Genomic DNA, 22773 nt, shown 5'->3' on the forward strand with positions numbered 1-22773 from the left:
GATCGAAGACAGGCAGAACTATAAAGAGATCTGGACAGGCTGCAGACCTGGTCCAGCAATTGGCTTCTGGAGTTCAACCCCACCAAGTGCAAAGTCATGAAGATTGGGGAAGGGCAAAAAACGCTGCAGACGGAGTACAGTCTAGGGGGCCAGAGACTACAAACCTCACTCAAGGAAAAAGATCTTGGGGTGAGTATAACACCAGGCACATCTCCTGAAGCGCACATCATATGGGCGCCTAGCAAACCTCAGAACAGTATTCCGACATCTCAATAAGGAATCGTTCAGGACCCTGTACACCGTGTACATTAGGCCCATATTGGAGTATGCGGCACCAGTCTGGAACCCACACCTAGCCAAGCACGTAAAGAAACTAGAGAAAGTGCAAAGGTTTGCAACAAGACTATTCCCAGAGCTAAGAGGTATGTCCTACGAGGAGAGGTTAAGGGAAATCAACCTGACGACACTGGAGGACAGAACAGATTGGGGAACTTGATAACGACATACAAAATGCTGAGAGGAATTGACAAGGTGGACAAAGACAGGATGTTCCAGAGAAGGGACACAGTAACAAGGGGACACAGTTGGAAGTTGAAGACACAGATGAATCACAGGGATGTTAGGAAGTATTTCTTCAGTCACAAAGTAGTCAGGAAGTTTAATAGTTAGGGAAGCGATGTAGTGGAGGCAGGATCCATACATAGCTTTAAGCAGAGGTATGATAAAGCTCAAGGTTCAGGGAGAGTGACCTAGTAGCGACCAGAGAATACATATACATCATCATATACATCACCACCTACCCAGGATAACTAACATCATATACAACACCTCCAACCAAGGATAACTAACTTCATATACAACATCTCCTACCAAGGATAACTAACATCATATACACCACCTACCCTCGATAACTAATATCATATACAACACCTCCTACCCTGGATAGCTAACATCATACACAACACCTCCTACCCAGGATAACTAACATAATAGACAACACCTCCTGCACAAGATAACTAATATCATATACAACACCTCCTACCCAGGATAACTTACATCATATTCAACACTTGCCCAGGATAACTAATATCATATTCAACACCTCCTACCCAGGATAACTAACATCATATAGAACACTTCCTACCCAGGATAACTAACGACATATAAAACACCTCCTACTCTGGATAGCTAACATCATATACAACACTTTCCCTGGATAATTAACATCATATACAACACCTCCTACTTTGGATAACTAACATCACATACAACATCTCCTACCCAGGATAACTAACATCATAGACAACGCCTCCTGCCCAGGATAACTAACATCATGTACAACACCTCCTACCCAGGATAACTAACATTATATACAACACCTCCTACCCAGGATAACTAACTATATATACAACACCTCCAACCCAGGATAACTAACATCATATACAACACCACCTACCCAGGATAACTAACATCATATACAACACCTCCTACCCAGGATAATTAACATCATATTCATCACTTGCCCAGGATAACTAACATCATATTCAACACTTGCCCAGGATAACTAACATCATATACAACACCTCCTACCCAGGATAACTAACATCATATACAACACCTCCTACCCAGGATAACTAACGACATATACAACACCACCTACCCTCGATAACTAACATCATATACAACACCACCTACACAGGATAACTAACATCATATACAACACCTCCTACCCAGGATAAATAACACCATCTACAACACCTCCTTCCCAGGATAACTAACATCATATACATCACCTCCTACCCTGGATAACTAACATCACATACAACACCTCCTACACAGGATAACTAACATCACATACAACACCTCCTACCCAAAATAACTAACATCATATACAACACTTGCCCAGGATAACTAACGTCATATTCAACACCTCCTACCCAGGATAACTAACATCATATTCAACACTTGCCCAGGATAACTAACATCATATACAACACCTCCTACCCAGGATAATTAACATCATATACAACACCGCCTACCCAGGATAACTAACATCATATACAACACCACCTACCCAGGATAACTAACATCATAATCAACACCACCTACCCAGAATAACTAACATCATATTCAACACTAGCCCAGGATAACTAACATCATATACAACACCTCCTACCCAGGATAACTAACATCATATACAACACCACCTACCCAGGATAACTAACATCATATACAACACCACCTACCCAGGATAACTAACATCATAATCAACACCACCTACCCAGGATAACTAACATCTTATTCACAATACATCTTAACGTCTCCTGGTCTTACAAGATTCTCTTGTCTTAACATCTCACTGGCACCAATGGTGACCAACTTGTTTCTTATTTAATTAAATACTTATGTTTTCTCCTTATTCTTCCTGTAACTCATTCATTATTTTTTGGAAGTCGTTACCATCACCCTCTTTTTCCATATCTTGTCCGCATCACTGTACCATTGTTCAACTGTACCATTATTCAACTAAACAATTGTTCAACTGTACCATTGTTCAACTGTACCATTGTTCAACTGTACCATTGTTCAACTGTACCATTGTTCAACTGTACCATTGTTCATTTGTACCATTGTTCAACTTTACCACTGTTCAACTGTAAATTGCAACTACTGTGGAGGTAAACGAAACTTGGCACTCAATATTAGTTCTTTTTACGCATAATGCTTCTCATTAACACCCATAATGCTACACATTAACACCCATAATGCTTCTCATTAACACCCATAATGCTACACATTAACACCCATAATACTACACATTAACACCCATAATGCTTCTCATTAACACCCATAATGCTTCTCATTAACACCCATAATGCTTCTCATTAACACCCATAATGCTTCTCATTAACACCCATAATGCTTCTCATTAACACCCATAATGCTACACATTAACACCCATAATGATTCTCGTTAACACCCATAATGCTTCTCATTAACACCCATAATGCTTCTCATTAACACCCATAATGCTTCTCATTAACACCCATAATGCTTCTCATTAACACCCATAATGCTTCTCATTAACACCCATAATGCTACACATTAACACCCATAATGATTCTCATTAACACCCATAATGCTTCTCATTAACACCCATAATGCTTCTCATTAACACCCATAATGCTTCTCATTAACACCCATAATGCTTCTCATTAACACCCATAATGCTTCTCATTAACACCCATAATGCTTCTCATTAACACCCATAATGCTTCTCATTAACACCCATAATGCTACACATTAACACCCATAATGCTTCTCATTAACACCCATAATGCTTCTCATTAACACCCATAATGCTACACATTAACACCCATAATGCTACACATTAACACCCATAATGCTACACATTAACACCCATAATGCTTCTCATTAACACCCATAATGCTTCTCATTAACACCCATAATGCTACACATTAACACCCATAATGCTTCTCATTAACACCCATAATGCTTCTCATTAACACCCATAATGCTACACATTAACACCCATAATGCTACACATTAACACCCATAATGCTACACATTAACACCCATTCTCATTAACACCCATAATGCTACACATTAATACCCATAATGCTACACATTAACACCCATAATGCTACACATTAACACCCATAATGCTACACATTAACACCCATAATGCTACACATTAACACCCATAATGCTACACATTAACACCCATAATGCTACACATTAACACCCATAATGCTACACCCATTAACACACCATAATGCTACACATTAACACCCATAATGCTACACATTAACACCCATAATGCTACACATTAACACCCATAATGCTACACATTAACACCCATAATGCTACACATTAACACCCATAATGATTCTCATTAACACCCATAATGCTACACATTAACACCCATAATGCTTCTCATTAACACCCATAATGCTTCTCATTAACACCCATAATGCTACCCATTAACACCCATAATGCTACACATTAACACCCATAATGCTACACATTAACACCCATAATGCTACACATTAACACCCATAATGCTACACATTAACACCCATAATGCTACACATTAACACCCATAATGCTTCTCATTAACACCCATAATGCTACACATTAACACCCATAATGCTTCTCATTAACACCCATAATGCTACACATTAACACCCATAATGCTACACATTAACACCCATAATGCTACACATTAACACCCATAATGCTACACATTAACACCCATAATGCTACACATTAACACCCATAATGCTACACATTAACACCCATAATGCTACACATTAACACCCATAATGCTACACATTAACACCCATAATGCTACACATTAACACCCATAATGCTACACATTAACACCCATAATGCTACACATTAACACCCATAATGCTACACATTAACACCCATAATGCTTCTCATTACACATTTACACCCATAATGCTACACATTAACACCCATAATGCTACACATTAACACCCATAATGCTACACATTAACACCCATAATGCTTCTCATTAACACCCATAATGCTACACATTAACACCCATAATGCTACACATTAACACCAACAATGCTACTCATTAACACCCATAATGCTACACATTAACACCCATAATGCTTCTCATTAACACCCATAATGCATTAACACACATTAACACCAATAATGATACACATTAACACCCATAATGCTACACATTAACACCCATAATGCTACACATTAACACCCATAATGCTACACATTAACACCCATAATGCTTCTACACATTAACACCCATAATGCTACACATTAACACCCATAATGCTACACATTAACACCCATAATGCTACACATTAACACCCATAATGCTACACATTAACACCCATAATGCTTCTCATTAACACCCATAATGCTACACATTAACACCCATAATGCTACACATTAACACCCATAATGCTACTCATTAACACCCATAATGCTCATTAACACCCATAATGCATTAACACATAATGCTTCTCATTAACACCCATAATGCTACACATTAACACCCATAATGCTACACATTAACACCCATAATGCATTAACACACATTAACACCCATAATGCTACACATTAACACCCATAATGCTTCTCATTAACACCCATAATGCTACACATTAACACATAACATTAACACCCATAATGCTTCTCATTAACACCCATAATGCTACACATTAACACCCATAATGCTACACATTAACACCCATAATGCTACACATTAACACCCATAATGCTACACATTAACACCCATAATGCTACACATTAACACCCATAATGCTACACATTAACACCCATAATGCTTCTCATTAACACCCATAATGCTTCTCATTAACACCCATAATGCTACACATTAACACCCATAATGCTACACATTAACACCCATAATGCTACACATTAACACCCATAATGCTACACATTAACACCCATAATGCTACACATTAACACCCATAATGCTTCACATTAACACCCATAATGCTTCATAATGCTTCTCATTAACACCCATAATGCTTCTCATTAACACCCATAATGCATTAACACCCATAATGCTTCTCATTAACACCCATAATGCTACACATTAACACCCATAATGCTACACATTAACACCCATAATGCTACACATTAACACCCATAATGCTACACATTAACACCCATAATGCTACACATTAACACCCATAATGCTACACATTAACACCCATAATGCTACACATTAACACCCATAATGCTACACATTAACACCCATAATGCTACACATTAACACCCATAATGCTACACATTAACACCCATAATGCTACACATTAACACCCATAATGCTACACATTAACACCCATAATGCTACACATTAACACCCATAATGCTTCTCATTAACACCCATAATGCTACACATTAACACCAATAATGCTACACATTAACACCCATAACGCTTCTCATTAACACCCATAATGCTTCTCATTAACACCCATAATGCTACACATTAACACCCATAATGCTTCTCATTAACACCCATAATGCTACACATTAACACCCATAATGCTTCTCATTAACACCCATAATGCTTCTCATTAACACCCATAATGCTACACATTAACACCCATAATGCTACACATTAACACCCATAATGCTACACATTAACACCCATAATGCTACACATTAACACCCATAATGCTACACATTAACACCCATAATGCTACACATTAACACCCATAATGCTTCTCATTAACACCCATAATGCTTCTTATTAACACCCATAATGCTACACATTAACACCCATAATGCTACACATTAACACCCATAATGCTTCTCATTAACACCCATAATGCTACACATTAACACCCATAATGCTTCTCATTAACACCCATAATGCTACACATTAACACCCATAATGCTACACATTAACACCCATAATGCTACACATTAACACCCATAATGCTACACATTAACACCCATAATGCTTCTCATTAACACCCATAATGCTACACATTAACACCCATAATGCTTCTCATTAACACCCATAATGCAACACATTAATACCCATAATGCTTCTCATTAACACCCATAATGCTACACATTAACACCCATAATGCTACACATTAACACCCATAATGCTACACATTAACACCCATAATGCTACACATTAACACCAATAATGCTTCTCATTAACACCCATAATCCTACACATTAACACCCATAATGCTACACATTAACACCCATAACGTTTCTCATTAACACCCATAATGCTACACATTAACACCCATAATGCTTCTCATTAACACCCATAATGCTACATATTAACACCCATAATGCTTCTCATTAACACCCATAATGCTACACATTAACACCCATAATGCTTCTAATTAACACCCATAATGCTACACATTAACACCCATAATGCTACACATTAACACCCATAATGCTACACATTAACACCCATAATGCTACACATTAACACCCATAATGCTACACATTAACACCCATAATGCTACACATTAACACCCATAATGCTACACATTAACACCCATAATGCTACACATTAACACCCATAATGCTACACATTAACACTCATAATGCTTCTCATTAACACCCATAATGCTACACATTAACACTCATAATGCTTCTCATTAACACCCATAATGCTACACATTAACACCCATAATGCTACACATTAACACCCATAATGCTTCTCATTAACACCCATAATGCTACACATTAACACCCATAATGCTTCTCATTAACACCCATAATGCTACACATTAACACCCATAATGCTTCTCATTAACACCCATAATGCTACACATTAACACCCATAATGCTACACATTAACACCCATAATGCTTCTCATTAACACCCATAATGCTACACATTAACACCCATAATGCTACACATTAACACCCATAATGCTACACATTAACATCCATAATGCTACACATTAACACCCATAATGCTACACATTAACACCCATAATGCTACACATTAACACCCATAATGCTACACATTAACACCCATAATGCTACACATTAACACCCATAATGCTACACATTAACACCCATAATGCTTCACATTAACACCCATAATGCTACACATTAACACCCATAATGCTACACATTAACACCCATAATGCTTCTCATTAACACCCATAATGCTACACATTAACACCAATAATGCTACACATTAACACCCATAACGCTTCTCATTAACACCCATAATGCTACACATTAACACCCATAATGCTACACGTTAACACCCATAATGCTGCACATTAACACCCATAATGCTACACATTAACACCCATAATGCTACACATTAACACCCATAATGCTTCTCATTAACACCCATAATGCTTCTTATTAACACCCATAATGCTACACATTAACACCCATAATGCTACACATTAACACCTATAATGCTTCTCATTAACACCCATAATGCTACACATTAACACCCATAATGCTTCTCATTAACACCCATAATGCTACACATTAACACCCATAATGCTACACATTAACACCCATAATGCTACACATTAACACCCATAATGCTTCACATTAACACCCATAATGCTTCTCATTAACACCCATAATGCTACACATTAACACCCATAATGCTTCTCATTAACACCCATAATGCAACACATTAACACCCATAATGCTTCTCATTAACACCCATAATGCTACACATTAACACCCATAATGCTACACATTAACACCCATAATGCTACACATTAACACCCATAATGCTACACATCAACACCCATAATGCTTCTCATTAACCCCCATAATCCTACACATTAACACCCATAATGCTACACATTAACACCCATAACGTTTCTCATTAACACCCATAATGCTACACATTAACACCCATAATGCTTCTCATTAACACCCATAATGCTACATATTAACACCCATAATGCTTCTCATTAACACCCATAATGCTACACATTAACACCCATAATGCTTCTCATTAACACCCATAATGCTACACATTAACACCCATAATGCTACACATTAACACCCATAATGCTACACATTAACACCCATAATGCTACACATTAACACCCATAATGCTACACATTAACACCCATAATGCTACACATTAACACCCATAATGCTACACATTAACACCCATAATGCTAACACTCATAATGCTTCTCATTAACACCCATAATGCTACACATTAACACTCATAATGCTTCTCATTAACACCCATAATGCTACACACACCCATAACACATTCATAATGCTTCTCATTAACACCCATAAAGCTAACACATGCTTCTCATTAACACCCATAATGCTACACATTAACACCCATAATGCATAATGCTCATTAACACCCATAATGCTACACATTAACACCCATAATGCTTCTCATTAACACCCATAATGCTACACATTAACACCCATAATGCTTCTCATTAACACCCATAATGCTACACATTAACACCCATAATGCTTCTCTACACATAATGCTACACACATCCATAATGCTACACATTAACATCCATAATCTACACATTAACACCCATAATGCTACACATTAACACCCATAATGCTACACATTAACACCCATAATGCTACACATTAACACCCATAATGCTACACATTAACACCCATAATGCTACACATTAACACCCATAATGCTACACATTAACACCCATAATGCTACACATTAACACTCATAATGCTACACATTAACACCCATAATGCTACACATTAACACTCATAATGCTACACATTAACACCCATAATGCTACACATTAACACCCATAATGCTACACATTAACACTCATAATGCTTCTCATTAACACCCATAATGCTACACATTAACACCCATAATGCTACACATTAACACCCATAATGCTACACATTAACACCCATAATGCTACACATTTACACCCATAATGCTACACATTAACACTCATAATGCTACACATTAACACCCATAATGCTACACATTAACACCCATAATGCTACACATTTACACCCATAATGCTACACATTAACACTCATAATGCTACACATTAACACCCATAATGCTACACATTAACACCCATAATGCTACACATTAACACCCATAATGCTACACATTAACACCCATAATGCTTCTCATTAACACCCATAATGCTACACATTAACACCCATAATGCTTCTCATTAACACCCATAACGCTACACATTAACACCCATAATGCTACACATTTACACCCATAATGCTACACATTAACACTCATAATGCTACACATTAACACCCATAATGCTACACATTAACACCCATAATGCTTCTCATTAACACCCATAATGCTACACATTAACACCCATAATGCTACACATAATGCTACACATTAACACCCATAATGCTACACATTAACACCCATAATGCTACACATTAACACCCATAATGCTACACATTAACACCCATAATGCTTCTCATTACCACCCCTAATGCTACACATTAACACCCATAATGCTACACATTAACACTCATAATGCTACACATTAACACCCATAATGCTACACATTAACACCCATAATGCTACACATTAACACCCATAATGCTACACATTAACACCCATAATGCTACACATTAACACCCATAATGCTACACATTTACACCCATAATGCTACACATTAACACCCATAATGCTTCTCATTAACACCCATAATACTACACATTAACACCCATATTGCTTCTCATTAACACCCATAATGCTTCTCATTAACACCCATAATGCTACATATTAACACCCATAATGCTACACATTAACACACATAATGCTACACATTAACACCCATAATGCTTCTCATTAACACCCATAATGCTTCTCATTAACACCCCTAATGCTACACATTAACACCCATAATGCTACACATTAACACCCATAATGCTACACATTAACACCCATAATGCTACACATTAACACCCATAATGCTACACATTAACACCCATAATGCTACACATTAACACCCATAATGCTACACATTAACTCCCATAATGCTACACATTAACACCCATAATGCTACACATTAACACCCATAATGCTACACATTAACACCCATATTGCTACACATTAACACCCATAATGCTACACATTAACACCCATAATGCTACATATTTACTCCCATAATGCTACATATTAACACCCCTAATGCTTCTCATTAACACCCATAATGCTTCTCATTAACACCCATAATGCTTCTCATTAACACCCATAATGCTACACATTAACACCCATAATGCTTCTCATTAACACCCATAATGCTACACATTAACACCCATAATGCTACACATTAACACCCATAATGCTACACATTTACTCCCATAATGCTGCACATTAACACCCATAATGCTTCTCATTAACACCCATAATGCTTCTCATTAACACCCATAATGCTTCTCATTAACACCCATAATACTACACATTAACACCCATAATGCTACACATTAACACCCATAATGCTTCTCATTAACACCCATAATGCTACACATTAACACCCATAATGCTACACATTAACACCCAAAATGCTACACATTAACACCCATAATGCTACACATTAACACCCATAATGCTACACATTAACACCCATAATGCTACACATTAACACCCATAATGCTACACATTAACACTCATAATGCTACACATTAACACCCATAATGCTACACATTAACACCCATAATGCTACACATTAACACCCATAATGCTACACATTAACACCCATAATGCTACACATTAACACCCATAATGCTACACATTAACACCCATAATGCTACACATTAACACCCATAATGCTACACATTAACACCCAAAATGCTACACATTAACACCCAAAATGCTACACATTAACACCCATAATGCTACACATTAACACCCATAATGCTATTCATTAACATTCATAATGCTACACATTAACACCCATAATGCTTCTCATTAACACCCATAATGCTACACATTAACTCCTGTAATGCTACACATTAACCCCCATAATGCTACACATTAACATCCATAATGCTACACATTAACACCCATAATGCTACACATTAACACCCATAATGCTACACATTAACCCCCATAATGTTTCTCATTAACACCCATAATGCTACACATTAACACCCATAATGCTTCTCATTAACACCCATAATGCTTCTCATTAACACCCATAATACTACACATTAACACCCATAATGCTTCTTATTAACACCCATAATGCTACACATTAACACCCGTAATGCTACACATTAACACCCATAATGCTACACATTAACACCCATAATGCTTCCCATTAACACCCACAATGCTTCACATTAACACCCATAATGCTGCACATTAACACCCATAATGCTTCTTATTAACACCCATAATGCTACACATTAACACCCATAATGTTACCCATTAACACCCACAATGCTACACATTAACACCCATAATGTTTCCCATTAACAACAATAATGTTTCCCATTAACACCCATAATTCTACGCATTGACACCCATTATGCTGCCCATTAACACCCATAATGCTACACATTAACACCCATAATGCTACCCATTAACACCCATAATGCTTCTCATTAACACCCATAATGCTTTTCATTAACACCCATAATGCTACACATTAACACCCATAATGCTACCCATTAACACCCATAATGCTTCCCATTAATACCATGATGCTACACATTAACACTCATAATGCTACCCATTAACACCCATAATGCTACCCATTAACACCCATAATGCTACCCATTAACACCCATAATGCTTCCCATTAATACCATGATGCTACCCATTAACACCCATAATGCTTCCCGTTAACACCCATAATGCTTCCCGTTAACACCCATAATGCTTCCCGTTAACACCCATAATGCTTCCCATTAACATCCATAATGCTACACATTAACACCCATAATGCTTCTTATTAACACCCTTAATGCTACCCATTAACACCCATAATGCTACCCATTAATACTCATAATGCTTCCATTAACACCCATAATGCTACCCATTAACACCCATAGTGCTGCCCATTAACACCCATAATGCTTCCCATTAACACCCATAATGCTTCCCATTAATACCATGATGCTACACTTTAACACCAATAATGCTACACATTAACATCCATAATGCTTCCCATTAACACCCTTAATGCTACCCATTAACACCCATAATGCTACCCATTAATACTCATAATGCTTCCCATTAACACCTATAATGCTACCCATTAACACCCATAGTGCTACCCATTAACACCCATAATGCTTCCCATTAACACCCTTAATGCTACCCATTAACACCCATAATGCTTCCCATTAATACCATGATGCTACACATTAACACCCATAATGCTACCAATTAACACAATGCTACCCATTAACACCCATAATGTTTCCCATTAATACCATGATGCTACACATTAGCAGCCATAATGCTACCCATTAACACCCATGCTACCCATTAACACCAATAATGCTTCCCCATTAATACCCATATTGCTACACATTAACATCCATAATGCTACCCATTAACATCCATATTGCTACACATTAACACCCATAAAGCTACGCATTGACACCCATAATGCTTCCCATTAACACCGCTAATGCTACCCATTAACACCCATAATGCTACACATTAACACCCATAATGCTACCCATTAACACCCATAATGCTACACATTAGCACCCATAATGCTTCCCATTAACACTCATAATGCTACACATTAACACCCATAATGCTACACATTGACACCCATGCTTCCCATTAACACCCATAATGCTACCCATTAACACCCATAATGCTACACATTAACACCCATAATGCTTCCCATTAACACTCATAATGCTACACATTAACACCCATAATGCTACACATTAACACCCATAATGCTTCCCAATAACACTCATAATGCTACACATTAACACCCATAATGCTTCCCATTAACACTCATAATGCTACACATTAACATCCATAATGCTACCCATTAACACCCATAATGCTACACATTAACACCCATAATGCTACACATTAACACCCATAATGCTACACATTAACACCCATAATGCTACACATTAACACCCATAATGCTTCCCATTAACACCCATAATGCTACACATTAACACCCATAATGCTACACATTAACACCCATAATGCTACACATTAACACCCATAATGCTACACATTAACACCCATAATGCTACACATTAACACCCATAATGCTACACATTAACACCCATAATGCTACACATTAACACCCATAATGCTACACATTAACACCCATAATGCTACACATTAACACCCATAATGCTTCCCATTAACACCCATAATGCTACACATTAACACCCATAATGCTACACATTAACACCCATAATGCTACACATTAACACCCATAATGCTACACATTAACACCCATAATGCTACACATTAACACCCATAATGCTTCCCATTAACACCCATAATGCTACACATTAGCACCCATAATGCTTCCCATTAACACCCATAATGCTACCCATTAACATATACTTTTGTATTCCTTCAACATTTATTCTTTACTTTAAAAAGATTAGAGAACTTACTTAGCCTCTTCAATGGCTCTGTCATAGTATATTTGTGCGTTCTGGAAACCAGAAACAAAGTAAGCGTTGGCCATCATCAGGAATACGTGAGGTAATTCCTTTTCCATGCACCTACAACCGTTCACCAACTCCTCATATCGATCTAGCGCTTTTCTGTAGTTGCCTCTGTGATAACAGTTGTCAGCTTCATTGATACCTTCTGTTTCATCCTCCTGCAAAAACCACAAATTTGTATAAATATTGTCATCAATTTTTCTGCTTTTACACTACACACTTTTATTATAATTAAACTGGTTTTTATTTTAATATTTTGACCCAAAATAAATTTCCTTCAGATGAAGTTGTTGATGGAAATAAAGGAACGAGTGAAGGCTTTAATTCACTTGCCATCTTGTTATTTACATTTTCCTGAGTCTTGTCTGGTGGTGATGATACCTTCCTATCCTGGGATCACACCTTGCTATCCCTTCCTATCCTGGGATCACACCTTGCTATCCCTTCCTATCCTGGGATCACACCTTGCTATCCCTTCCTATCCTGGGATCACACCTTGCTATCCCTTCCTATCCTGGGATCACACCTTGCTATCCCCTCCTATCCTGGGATCACACCTTGCTATCCCTTCCTATCCTGGGATCACACCTTGCTATCCCCTCCTATCCTGGGATCACACCTTGCTATCCCTTCCTATACTGGGATCACACCTTGCTATCCCTTCCTGTCCTGGGATCACACCTTGCTATCCCCTCCTATCCTGGGATCACACCTTGCTATCCCTTCCTGTCCTAGCACATGCAGTGCTTCCCATAAATACACATTAAGAATATTATTACTCACACTATAAATCAAACATTGACATGTATTGTTGCAGCAGATGTTAGTACACATCAGATAAAACTCAACGAACTATGATTGTTGATAGACGTGACACTGCAATAGACATACATAAAAGGCACAAATGAAATGCATAAATACATACATACTGGAGTTAAAGATAGGCGAGTGGTCGGTCTAAGACGTGTATAGTACTGTGTTGTTATTTGTCAAGTGAAGAGAGGCCAGAGAGACAGGAAAGAAATGTAACGACGAAGAGAGGACAATATTAAAACAAAAAGCAGGAGGTGGGAGAGAGGAGGAATGAAGAAATGTACTTACAGACAATAAAACGTCTAAGTTATATTCCTTTGTTTGGTCTGCGTAGCCAACTGCCCCTGTCAATGAGAGATAATATCACTGTCAAGCAGACAGCAGACATGCTATCACCTTCACCAGGGTCATTAAGATTGCATGTGACCTGAATACCAATAGTCAACGATATCTTAACTACATAAATTTGATGAATTAGACACATATGCAACTCTTGGGTATCTTTATTGAGGAAACGTTTCGCCACACAGTGGCTTCATCAGTCCATACGAAGGAGAAACTTGAAGAACAGGAGGAGAATGAGGTAATCAGTCCCTCAACCTTGAGTCGATGTGGTCAGTCCATCAATCTTGAATAGAATACCATTCTAGAATACCATTCTATTCAAGATTGATGGACTGACCACATCGACTCAAGGTTGAGGGACTGATTACCTCATTCTCCTCCTGTTCTTCAAGTTTCTCCTTCGTATGGACTGATGAAGCCACTGTGTGGCGAAACGTTTCCTCAATAAAGATACCCAAGAGTTGCACATGTGTCTAATTCATCAACATGTCGGTTCTCTGAACAATTCATCTACATAAATTTGGATTAAATTCTCTAGATATATAACTATAAATTATATTTTTGTGTATATAACGTCTGTGCTTCACACTGTTTGACGATGTAAAATATATTCTTATGTTCTTATATAAAATATATTCTTATGTTCTTATATAAAATATATTCTTATGTTCTTATATAAAATATATTCTTATGTTCTTATATAAAATATATTCTTATGTTCTTATATAAAATATATTCTTATGTTCTTATATAAAATATATTCTTATGTTCTTATATAAAATATATTCTTATGTTCTTATATAAAATATATTCTTATGTTCTTATATAAAATATATTCTTATGTTCTTATATAAAATATATTCTTATGTTCTTATATAAAATATATTCTTATGTTCTTATATAAAATATATTTTTATGTTCTTATATAAAATATATTCTTATGTTCTTATATAAAATATATTCTTATGTTCTTATATAAAATATATTCTTATGTTCTTATATAAAATATATTCTTATGTTCTTATATAAAATATATTCTTATGTTCTTATATAAAATATATTCTTATGTTCTTATATAAAATATATTCTTATGTTCTTATATAAAATATATTCTTATGTTCTTATATAAAATATATTCTTATGTTCTTATATAAAATATATTCTTATGTTCTTATATAAATGGCAGAAAACATATGTCAGATACTCTTCTGTTGGAGATCAAATGGTTCGTGAACAACTTTTCAGATTGATAAGACACATGTGGAACAGTGAGGTGTTTTTATTCCGAAACGTTTCGCCTAAACAGTAGGCTTCTTCAGTCGAGTATAGAGGAGGCAGCAAAAGCAATAGCAATGTAATGACGATGTATTCATTCCATTGGAAATATAAACACATGGTATAAACCTTTGTAATAAATACCGACAAGTTGGTTTAGAAAGACACGTAAGCAAACACTATAACATATTTATTAGAAAACGTTTCGGTCCTGGGACCTGGGAAGTGATCAAGGTCCCAGGACCGAAATGTTTTCTAATAAATATGTTAGTGTTTGCTTACGTGTCTTTCTAAACCATATAAACACATGTGCAGTTTAATGTGATCCTTTATTGACAACGTTTCGCCCACACAGTGGGCTTTTTCAAATCACAAACAGATCTACCTGGGCTGGAAGGTACGTGAGTATTTATAGTCAGGTTCAGAATGTTGAGGTCAGGTGGAGAATGCTGCATCTGATCTACCGAGTGGGGTTATAAAGTCTAAAATCTTGGGTAGCTTGGCAGGGGTATTGGACAAGAAGTGATCAAGGTCCCAGGACCGAAACGTTTTCTAATAAATATGTTATAGTGTTTGCTTACGTGTCTTTCTAAACCATACCTGTCTTGCACATATTCTTGCGCATATTACATAAGAACATAAGAATGGAGGAATACTGCAGAAGGCCTACTGGCCCATGCGAGGCAGGTCCTTATCAAAACGACTACTACCTAAAGCTTCCCTAGAAATAACTCCAGTACCCCATGACACCAATCAAACCCAGCCCCTCCCACTCATATATTTGTCCAGTCTCTTCTTAAAGCTACCCAAGGTCCTAGCCTCTATCACCCCACTGGGAAGACTGTTCCACGCATCTACAACTCTGTTAGAAAACCAGTACTTACCTATGTCCTTTCTAAATCTAAATTTATCCAACTTAAATCCATTATTCCTGGTTCTTACCTGGTTCGACACCCTCAGCACTTTATTAATATCTCCCTTGTTTATGCCCGTCATCCACTTATACACTTCAATGATATCTCCCCTCATTCTACGCCTCTCCAGAGAGTCTATCTTCATACGGGAGGTTCCTTACACAGTAAATCATTTTAGTCATTCTTCTCTGTATGTTCTCTAATGAGTCTATATCCATCCTGTAGTAAGGGGACCAAAACTGAGCAGCATAATCTAAATGAGGCCTCACTAGTGATGTATATGATGTATAGAGCTGTAAAATAACTTTTGGACTTCTGTTACTTATACTTCTTGAGATAAATCCAAGTAATCTGTTGGCCTTGTTGCGCACACTAAGGCACTGCTGTCTTGGCTTTAGATTTCTGATTACCATGACTCCCAAGTCTTTTTCACATTCTGTATGATCAAGCTCTACTTCACGTAGATTATAGCTTCGAGGGTTATTTTCATTACCAAGGGCAAGTACCTTACACTTATCCACATTGAACTTCATCTGCCATTTTTCAGACCAAGACATTAATTTGTTCAAATCGTCCTGGAGTTCATTGATATCCTCCTCAGAGTGAATTATACGGCCTAACTTTGTATCATCAGCAAATTTACTCATGTCACTCGTAATCCCTTCATCAAGATCATTAATGTAAATTATGAACAAGAGAGGGCCTAAAACTGATCCTTGTGGAACGCCATTAGTGACTAATCCCCATTCAGATTTCACTCCATTAATGGTAACTCTCTGCTTTCTATTGGTAAGCCATGCCTCAATCCATGCTAGAACTTTACCTCCTATACCATGAGCTGCCACTTTTCTTAAGAGTCTCTTGTGAGGTACTCTATCGAAGGCTTTACTAAAATCCAAATAAACAATATCATATTCCTTATCACTGTCAACTGCCTCAAATGTTCTATTGAAGAACGTCAGTAAGTTTGTCAGGCAGGAACGACCTCTCGTGAATCCATGCTGGGATTCATTTATCAAGTTATGCTCTTCAAGGTGACTTCTGATAATGTCAGCTATAATTGATTCTAATAACTTGCCCACTATAGATGTCAGGCTTATTGGACGGTAATTTGAAGGAGTGAACTTATCCCCTGATTTGAATATAGGAACCACATTAGCCATCTTCCACAACTCTGGCACAACACCGGTAAGGATGGACGCATTGAATACACTCGTTAATGGCAGACTAAGCTCCATCTTGCATTCCTTAAGTACGATAAATTAGACATATGTGCAACTCTTGGGTATCTTTATCGAGGAAACGTTTCGCCACACAGTGGCTTCATCAGACCATACAAAGGAGAATCTTGAAGAACAGGAGGAAAATGAGGTAATCAGTCCCTCAACCTTGAGTCGATGTGGTCAGTCCATCAATCTATTCAAGATCTGATGCGCCTATAAATTCCCCTGCAGCATCATGGGATCTTGTTACAAAGAATTCTTCAACACTTGTTCAACCTTTGGACGAAGACCTACTTCGACTAGTGGATGGTACCACTATGACCCCGCCTCCGCCTGCTTCACCTCACCTCACTACAGTATATAAGCCACGTCTACGGCCCTTTGCTGTACATTCTACAAGATTGATGGACTGAACACATCGACTCCAGGCTGAGTGACTGATTACCTCATACTCCTCTCCTTACGCCTTCCTCTTTGTATTGGACTGATGAAGCCACTGTGTGGCGAAACGTTTCCTGAATAAAGATTCCCATATGCTGCATAAGTGTCTCAATCTTCAACTTGTCGGTTTTTCAAACCATTCATCACATCCCCTTTTCTCCCCTAATAGATGCTTTAGCCTCCTGTTAACCCATTTGGGATCGTTATTATTAGACCTAATTTCTCTCTGGGGAAGGTATATACTCTGGGCACTGTGTACATTATTAAGAAAACAATCATAAAAGCAGATCCCTTCATATTCATAAGTATGATTATCGTCAATAAAATCATTAGCTAGATAACCCCAATCAAGATTAGACAGATGTTCCCTAAGTCCATTATAATCGGCAGAACGAAAATCAGGGATTTTTACTGTATTATCATTATTCTTGCATTCCCAATTAATGCTAAAAGTGATGGATTTGTGATCACTTGCGCCAAGCTCTTCAGTGATCTCCAGATTATTCACGAGTGTTTAAGTCACTGGACTCTAGATTACCTTTCAAAGAATTCCAGTCAATTTGACTAAAGTTAAAGTCCCCTACTATGACTATGTTACTGTGTCCAGAAGCCCTAACAATTTCGTCCCAAAGAAGTCTCCCTCTATCGTGATCCAAGCCTGGAGGTCGGTATATTACACCTAGAATTAGTTTTTCTTGACCCTCCACAAACTCTACCCAGACTCATTTACTGCTCCATCTTTTATACCTGTTTTTATGCAACAATTAATATTTTCTCGAACATACAATGCAACTCCTCCCCCCTTCCCATTACATCTATCCACATTGAACAACTTAAATCCCTGAATATTACACTCAGCAGTCATATCCCGACTCTTTAAATCATACCACGTTTCAGTTAATGCAATGATATCAAAGTTCCCAGCACATGCTACCAAACGTAGTTCATTAATTTTATTTCTTGCACTTCGACTGTTAGCATAAAATACCATCATATGTTTTTTCTTCTGCACATTTTTCCTATTCATCTTTGTTTTTACACAATTTCTGAAATTATCATTACCCAGAGTTACTCCATGACAGTTACTATTAAGATTCTTAATATCAGAGCATAAGTCAATATATCCATACTCATTATTTATCATTTCTAAACCCATACCTCTAACTAATCCTAGTTTAAAGTCCTAACAACCCCCTCAACTGAGTTAGCAAGAAAACCCACACCTGCCCTGGATAAGTGAACCCCATCCCTGGCATACATGTCATTTCAGCCATAGAAGTTGTCCCAGTTGTCAATGAATGGTACTGCATTATCCTTACGGTGTTTATCCAGCCAACAATTAATACCAATTGCTCTGGACAACCATTCATTACCAACACCTCTTCTTGGCAAAATGCCACATATAACAGGGAGCCCCCCCCCATCTTCCTAATTATGTCTATAGCTGTCCTGAACAATCTAACTAAATCCTCACTTCTACGCTTGCCTACATCATTGCCTCCAGCACTGAGGCAAATAATAGGATTGATCCCATTACCGTTCATGATGTTGTCAAGCCGGCTAACAGTGTCCTCCATCCCAGCCCCAGGAAAGCAAACCCTCTATCTCCTACTCCTGTCCTTCAAGCAGAATGCCCAATCCATGTATCTAACCTGGCTATCCCCAGCAACAACAATATTCTTACCTTCCTTGTTGTCGTTCGTTGTGACGATCCCAGTAGTCGACTCACATTCGTCGGGTAGCACCGAGAATGCGTTGGAGGTTTCCACAGGAGTTTCCACAGCAGTCTCTTTCTTCTTCATCGTTTCTGGCTTTCCATTCGTCTTCTTGATCGTCAACTTCGTCGTCCCCTGCTGTCCAGCCACTGACCACGATCCCTTCTTGACCTGAGGACTCGAAACAGGAGGACTACTACGAATCCTCTTATTTTCCTCGGTCAATCGCCGTATCTCCATCTTCGCTACCCTCAATTCTTCCTTAAGTTGCTGGTAAAGTTGCTCGATGGAGGGCATCTTGGTTCAGTCCACGGGGAGCACACAAGACACTTCTTCACAGAGTTAAGTACAGGTCAGTTGACAGTGATAAGGAATATATGATATCGTGGGACAGACACTGAGTGGTGACCTGTACTTAACTCAGTGGTGACCTGTACTTAACTCAGTGGTGACCTGTACTTAACTCAGTGGTGACCTGTACTTAACAGTGGTGACCTGTACTTAACTCAGTGGTGACCTGTACTTAATTCAGTATTTTTGGGTGTAAACATTAGGTTATGTTATGCGTCAGTCAAGTGAGTTAAAACATACAGTAATATATAGATCTATGTGATCTTTGTGATCTATGTGAAATATATTTCAGTAAAATTTAAGTAATACCGAAGCAAAACTTACCTTGGTAATGTTGCTGCTGCTCCTGAAGTTTCCTCTGCTTCTTCTGCTGCTTGTTTGCGCTCACCTGCTCCTTGCTTGGATACAAGTGAGAGTTGATTCTGTTGGCATAAGACGATAAATATTATGTTTTATAATTTCCTCCCACTAAACAATATTGTGCTCATAATTACCTTTGAAAAAATTCCCTTTCTTACTTTCTGTCTCTGTTGATAATGCCAGTAAATGTTTCGTACTTCACGTTCAGAGTGTCACACATTTCGCGCCTGGTGCGTGTGATGGTGTCTTCATTACGGCCATACTGTATTATGATGTCACGAACTTCTGCAGGTGTATCATGCCTTACAGTCATCCCTGAAACAACGATCAAAATGTCTGTAAGTAAATACTCAGAAGTAGCAACATCATTATTGTATTCAAGAGAAATAGATAAACCCACAGGGATCATATAACACTGTAGAATGTGAAACAAATAGGAATGATCCAAGTAAGATGAGGTTTGGAGAATTTGATAGAATGATATAAAACGAGAGGCCAATGAAAAGGGAACTTTGTTCCTCGTCGCTTTATCTGACATAGACAGAGATGTAAGCCACAGCTTCGTGTCTTCCTTTTTGGATGTCACTCGAATTGCCATGAGAGTGACGTCCATCGAACACACCGCAAGACTCCAAGTGGACATCAACTAAATCTTTAAATGGGCTACAGAAAACAATATGAAGTTCAATGAAGAGAAATTTCAGATATAGAGCGACAAGCTAATGTGAAGGCCCTGGGGGTGATAATGTGAGAGGATCTCAACTTCAAAGACCATGACAATGTATCTACCTCGTCTGCAAGAATAATGATTGTATGGGAAATGAGAACCTTCAAAACTATAGACGCCAAACCCATTATGATTCTCATCAAATCGCTTGTTCTCTCTAGGCTGAAATATTGCTGTACACTAACTGCCCCTTTCAAGGCAGGAGAAATTGTTGACCTGAAGAATGTACAGAGAATCATCACTGCACACATAAGGAGGATAAAGCACCTAAATTACTGAGAACTGTTTAAGTCCCTTGATTTGTATTCCTTGGTATGCAGGCGACAAAAATACATGATAATATTCACTTGGAAAATTGTAGAGGGATTAGTACCAAACTTGCACACGAAAATCACTCTTTGTGAAAGGAAAAGACTGGGCAGGAGA

General features: G+C 37.7%; 1 protein-coding gene across 1 annotated transcript in view; it reads right to left on the reverse strand.

Annotated features, from left to right (window-relative positions):
- Positions 1–22773, reverse strand: part of LOC128685377 (uncharacterized) — a 117144-nt gene that overhangs the window by 70214 nt on the left and 24157 nt on the right. The window contains exons 2-5 of the mRNA XM_070082392.1: positions 21779–21935; positions 21585–21682; positions 15285–15340; positions 14130–14341 (exon numbers count right to left, since the gene is read on the reverse strand). Coding sequence (XP_069938493.1) covers positions 14130–14341; positions 15285–15340; positions 21585–21682; positions 21779–21935 — 523 coding nt within the window. The remainder of the gene's footprint in view (positions 1–14129; positions 14342–15284; positions 15341–21584; positions 21683–21778; positions 21936–22773) is intronic.

The sequence above is a fragment of the Cherax quadricarinatus genome, chromosome 7 (genome assembly GCF_038502225.1).
Source record: "Cherax quadricarinatus isolate ZL_2023a chromosome 7, ASM3850222v1, whole genome shotgun sequence".
NCBI classification, from domain to species: Eukaryota; Metazoa; Arthropoda; class Malacostraca; order Decapoda; family Parastacidae; genus Cherax; species Cherax quadricarinatus.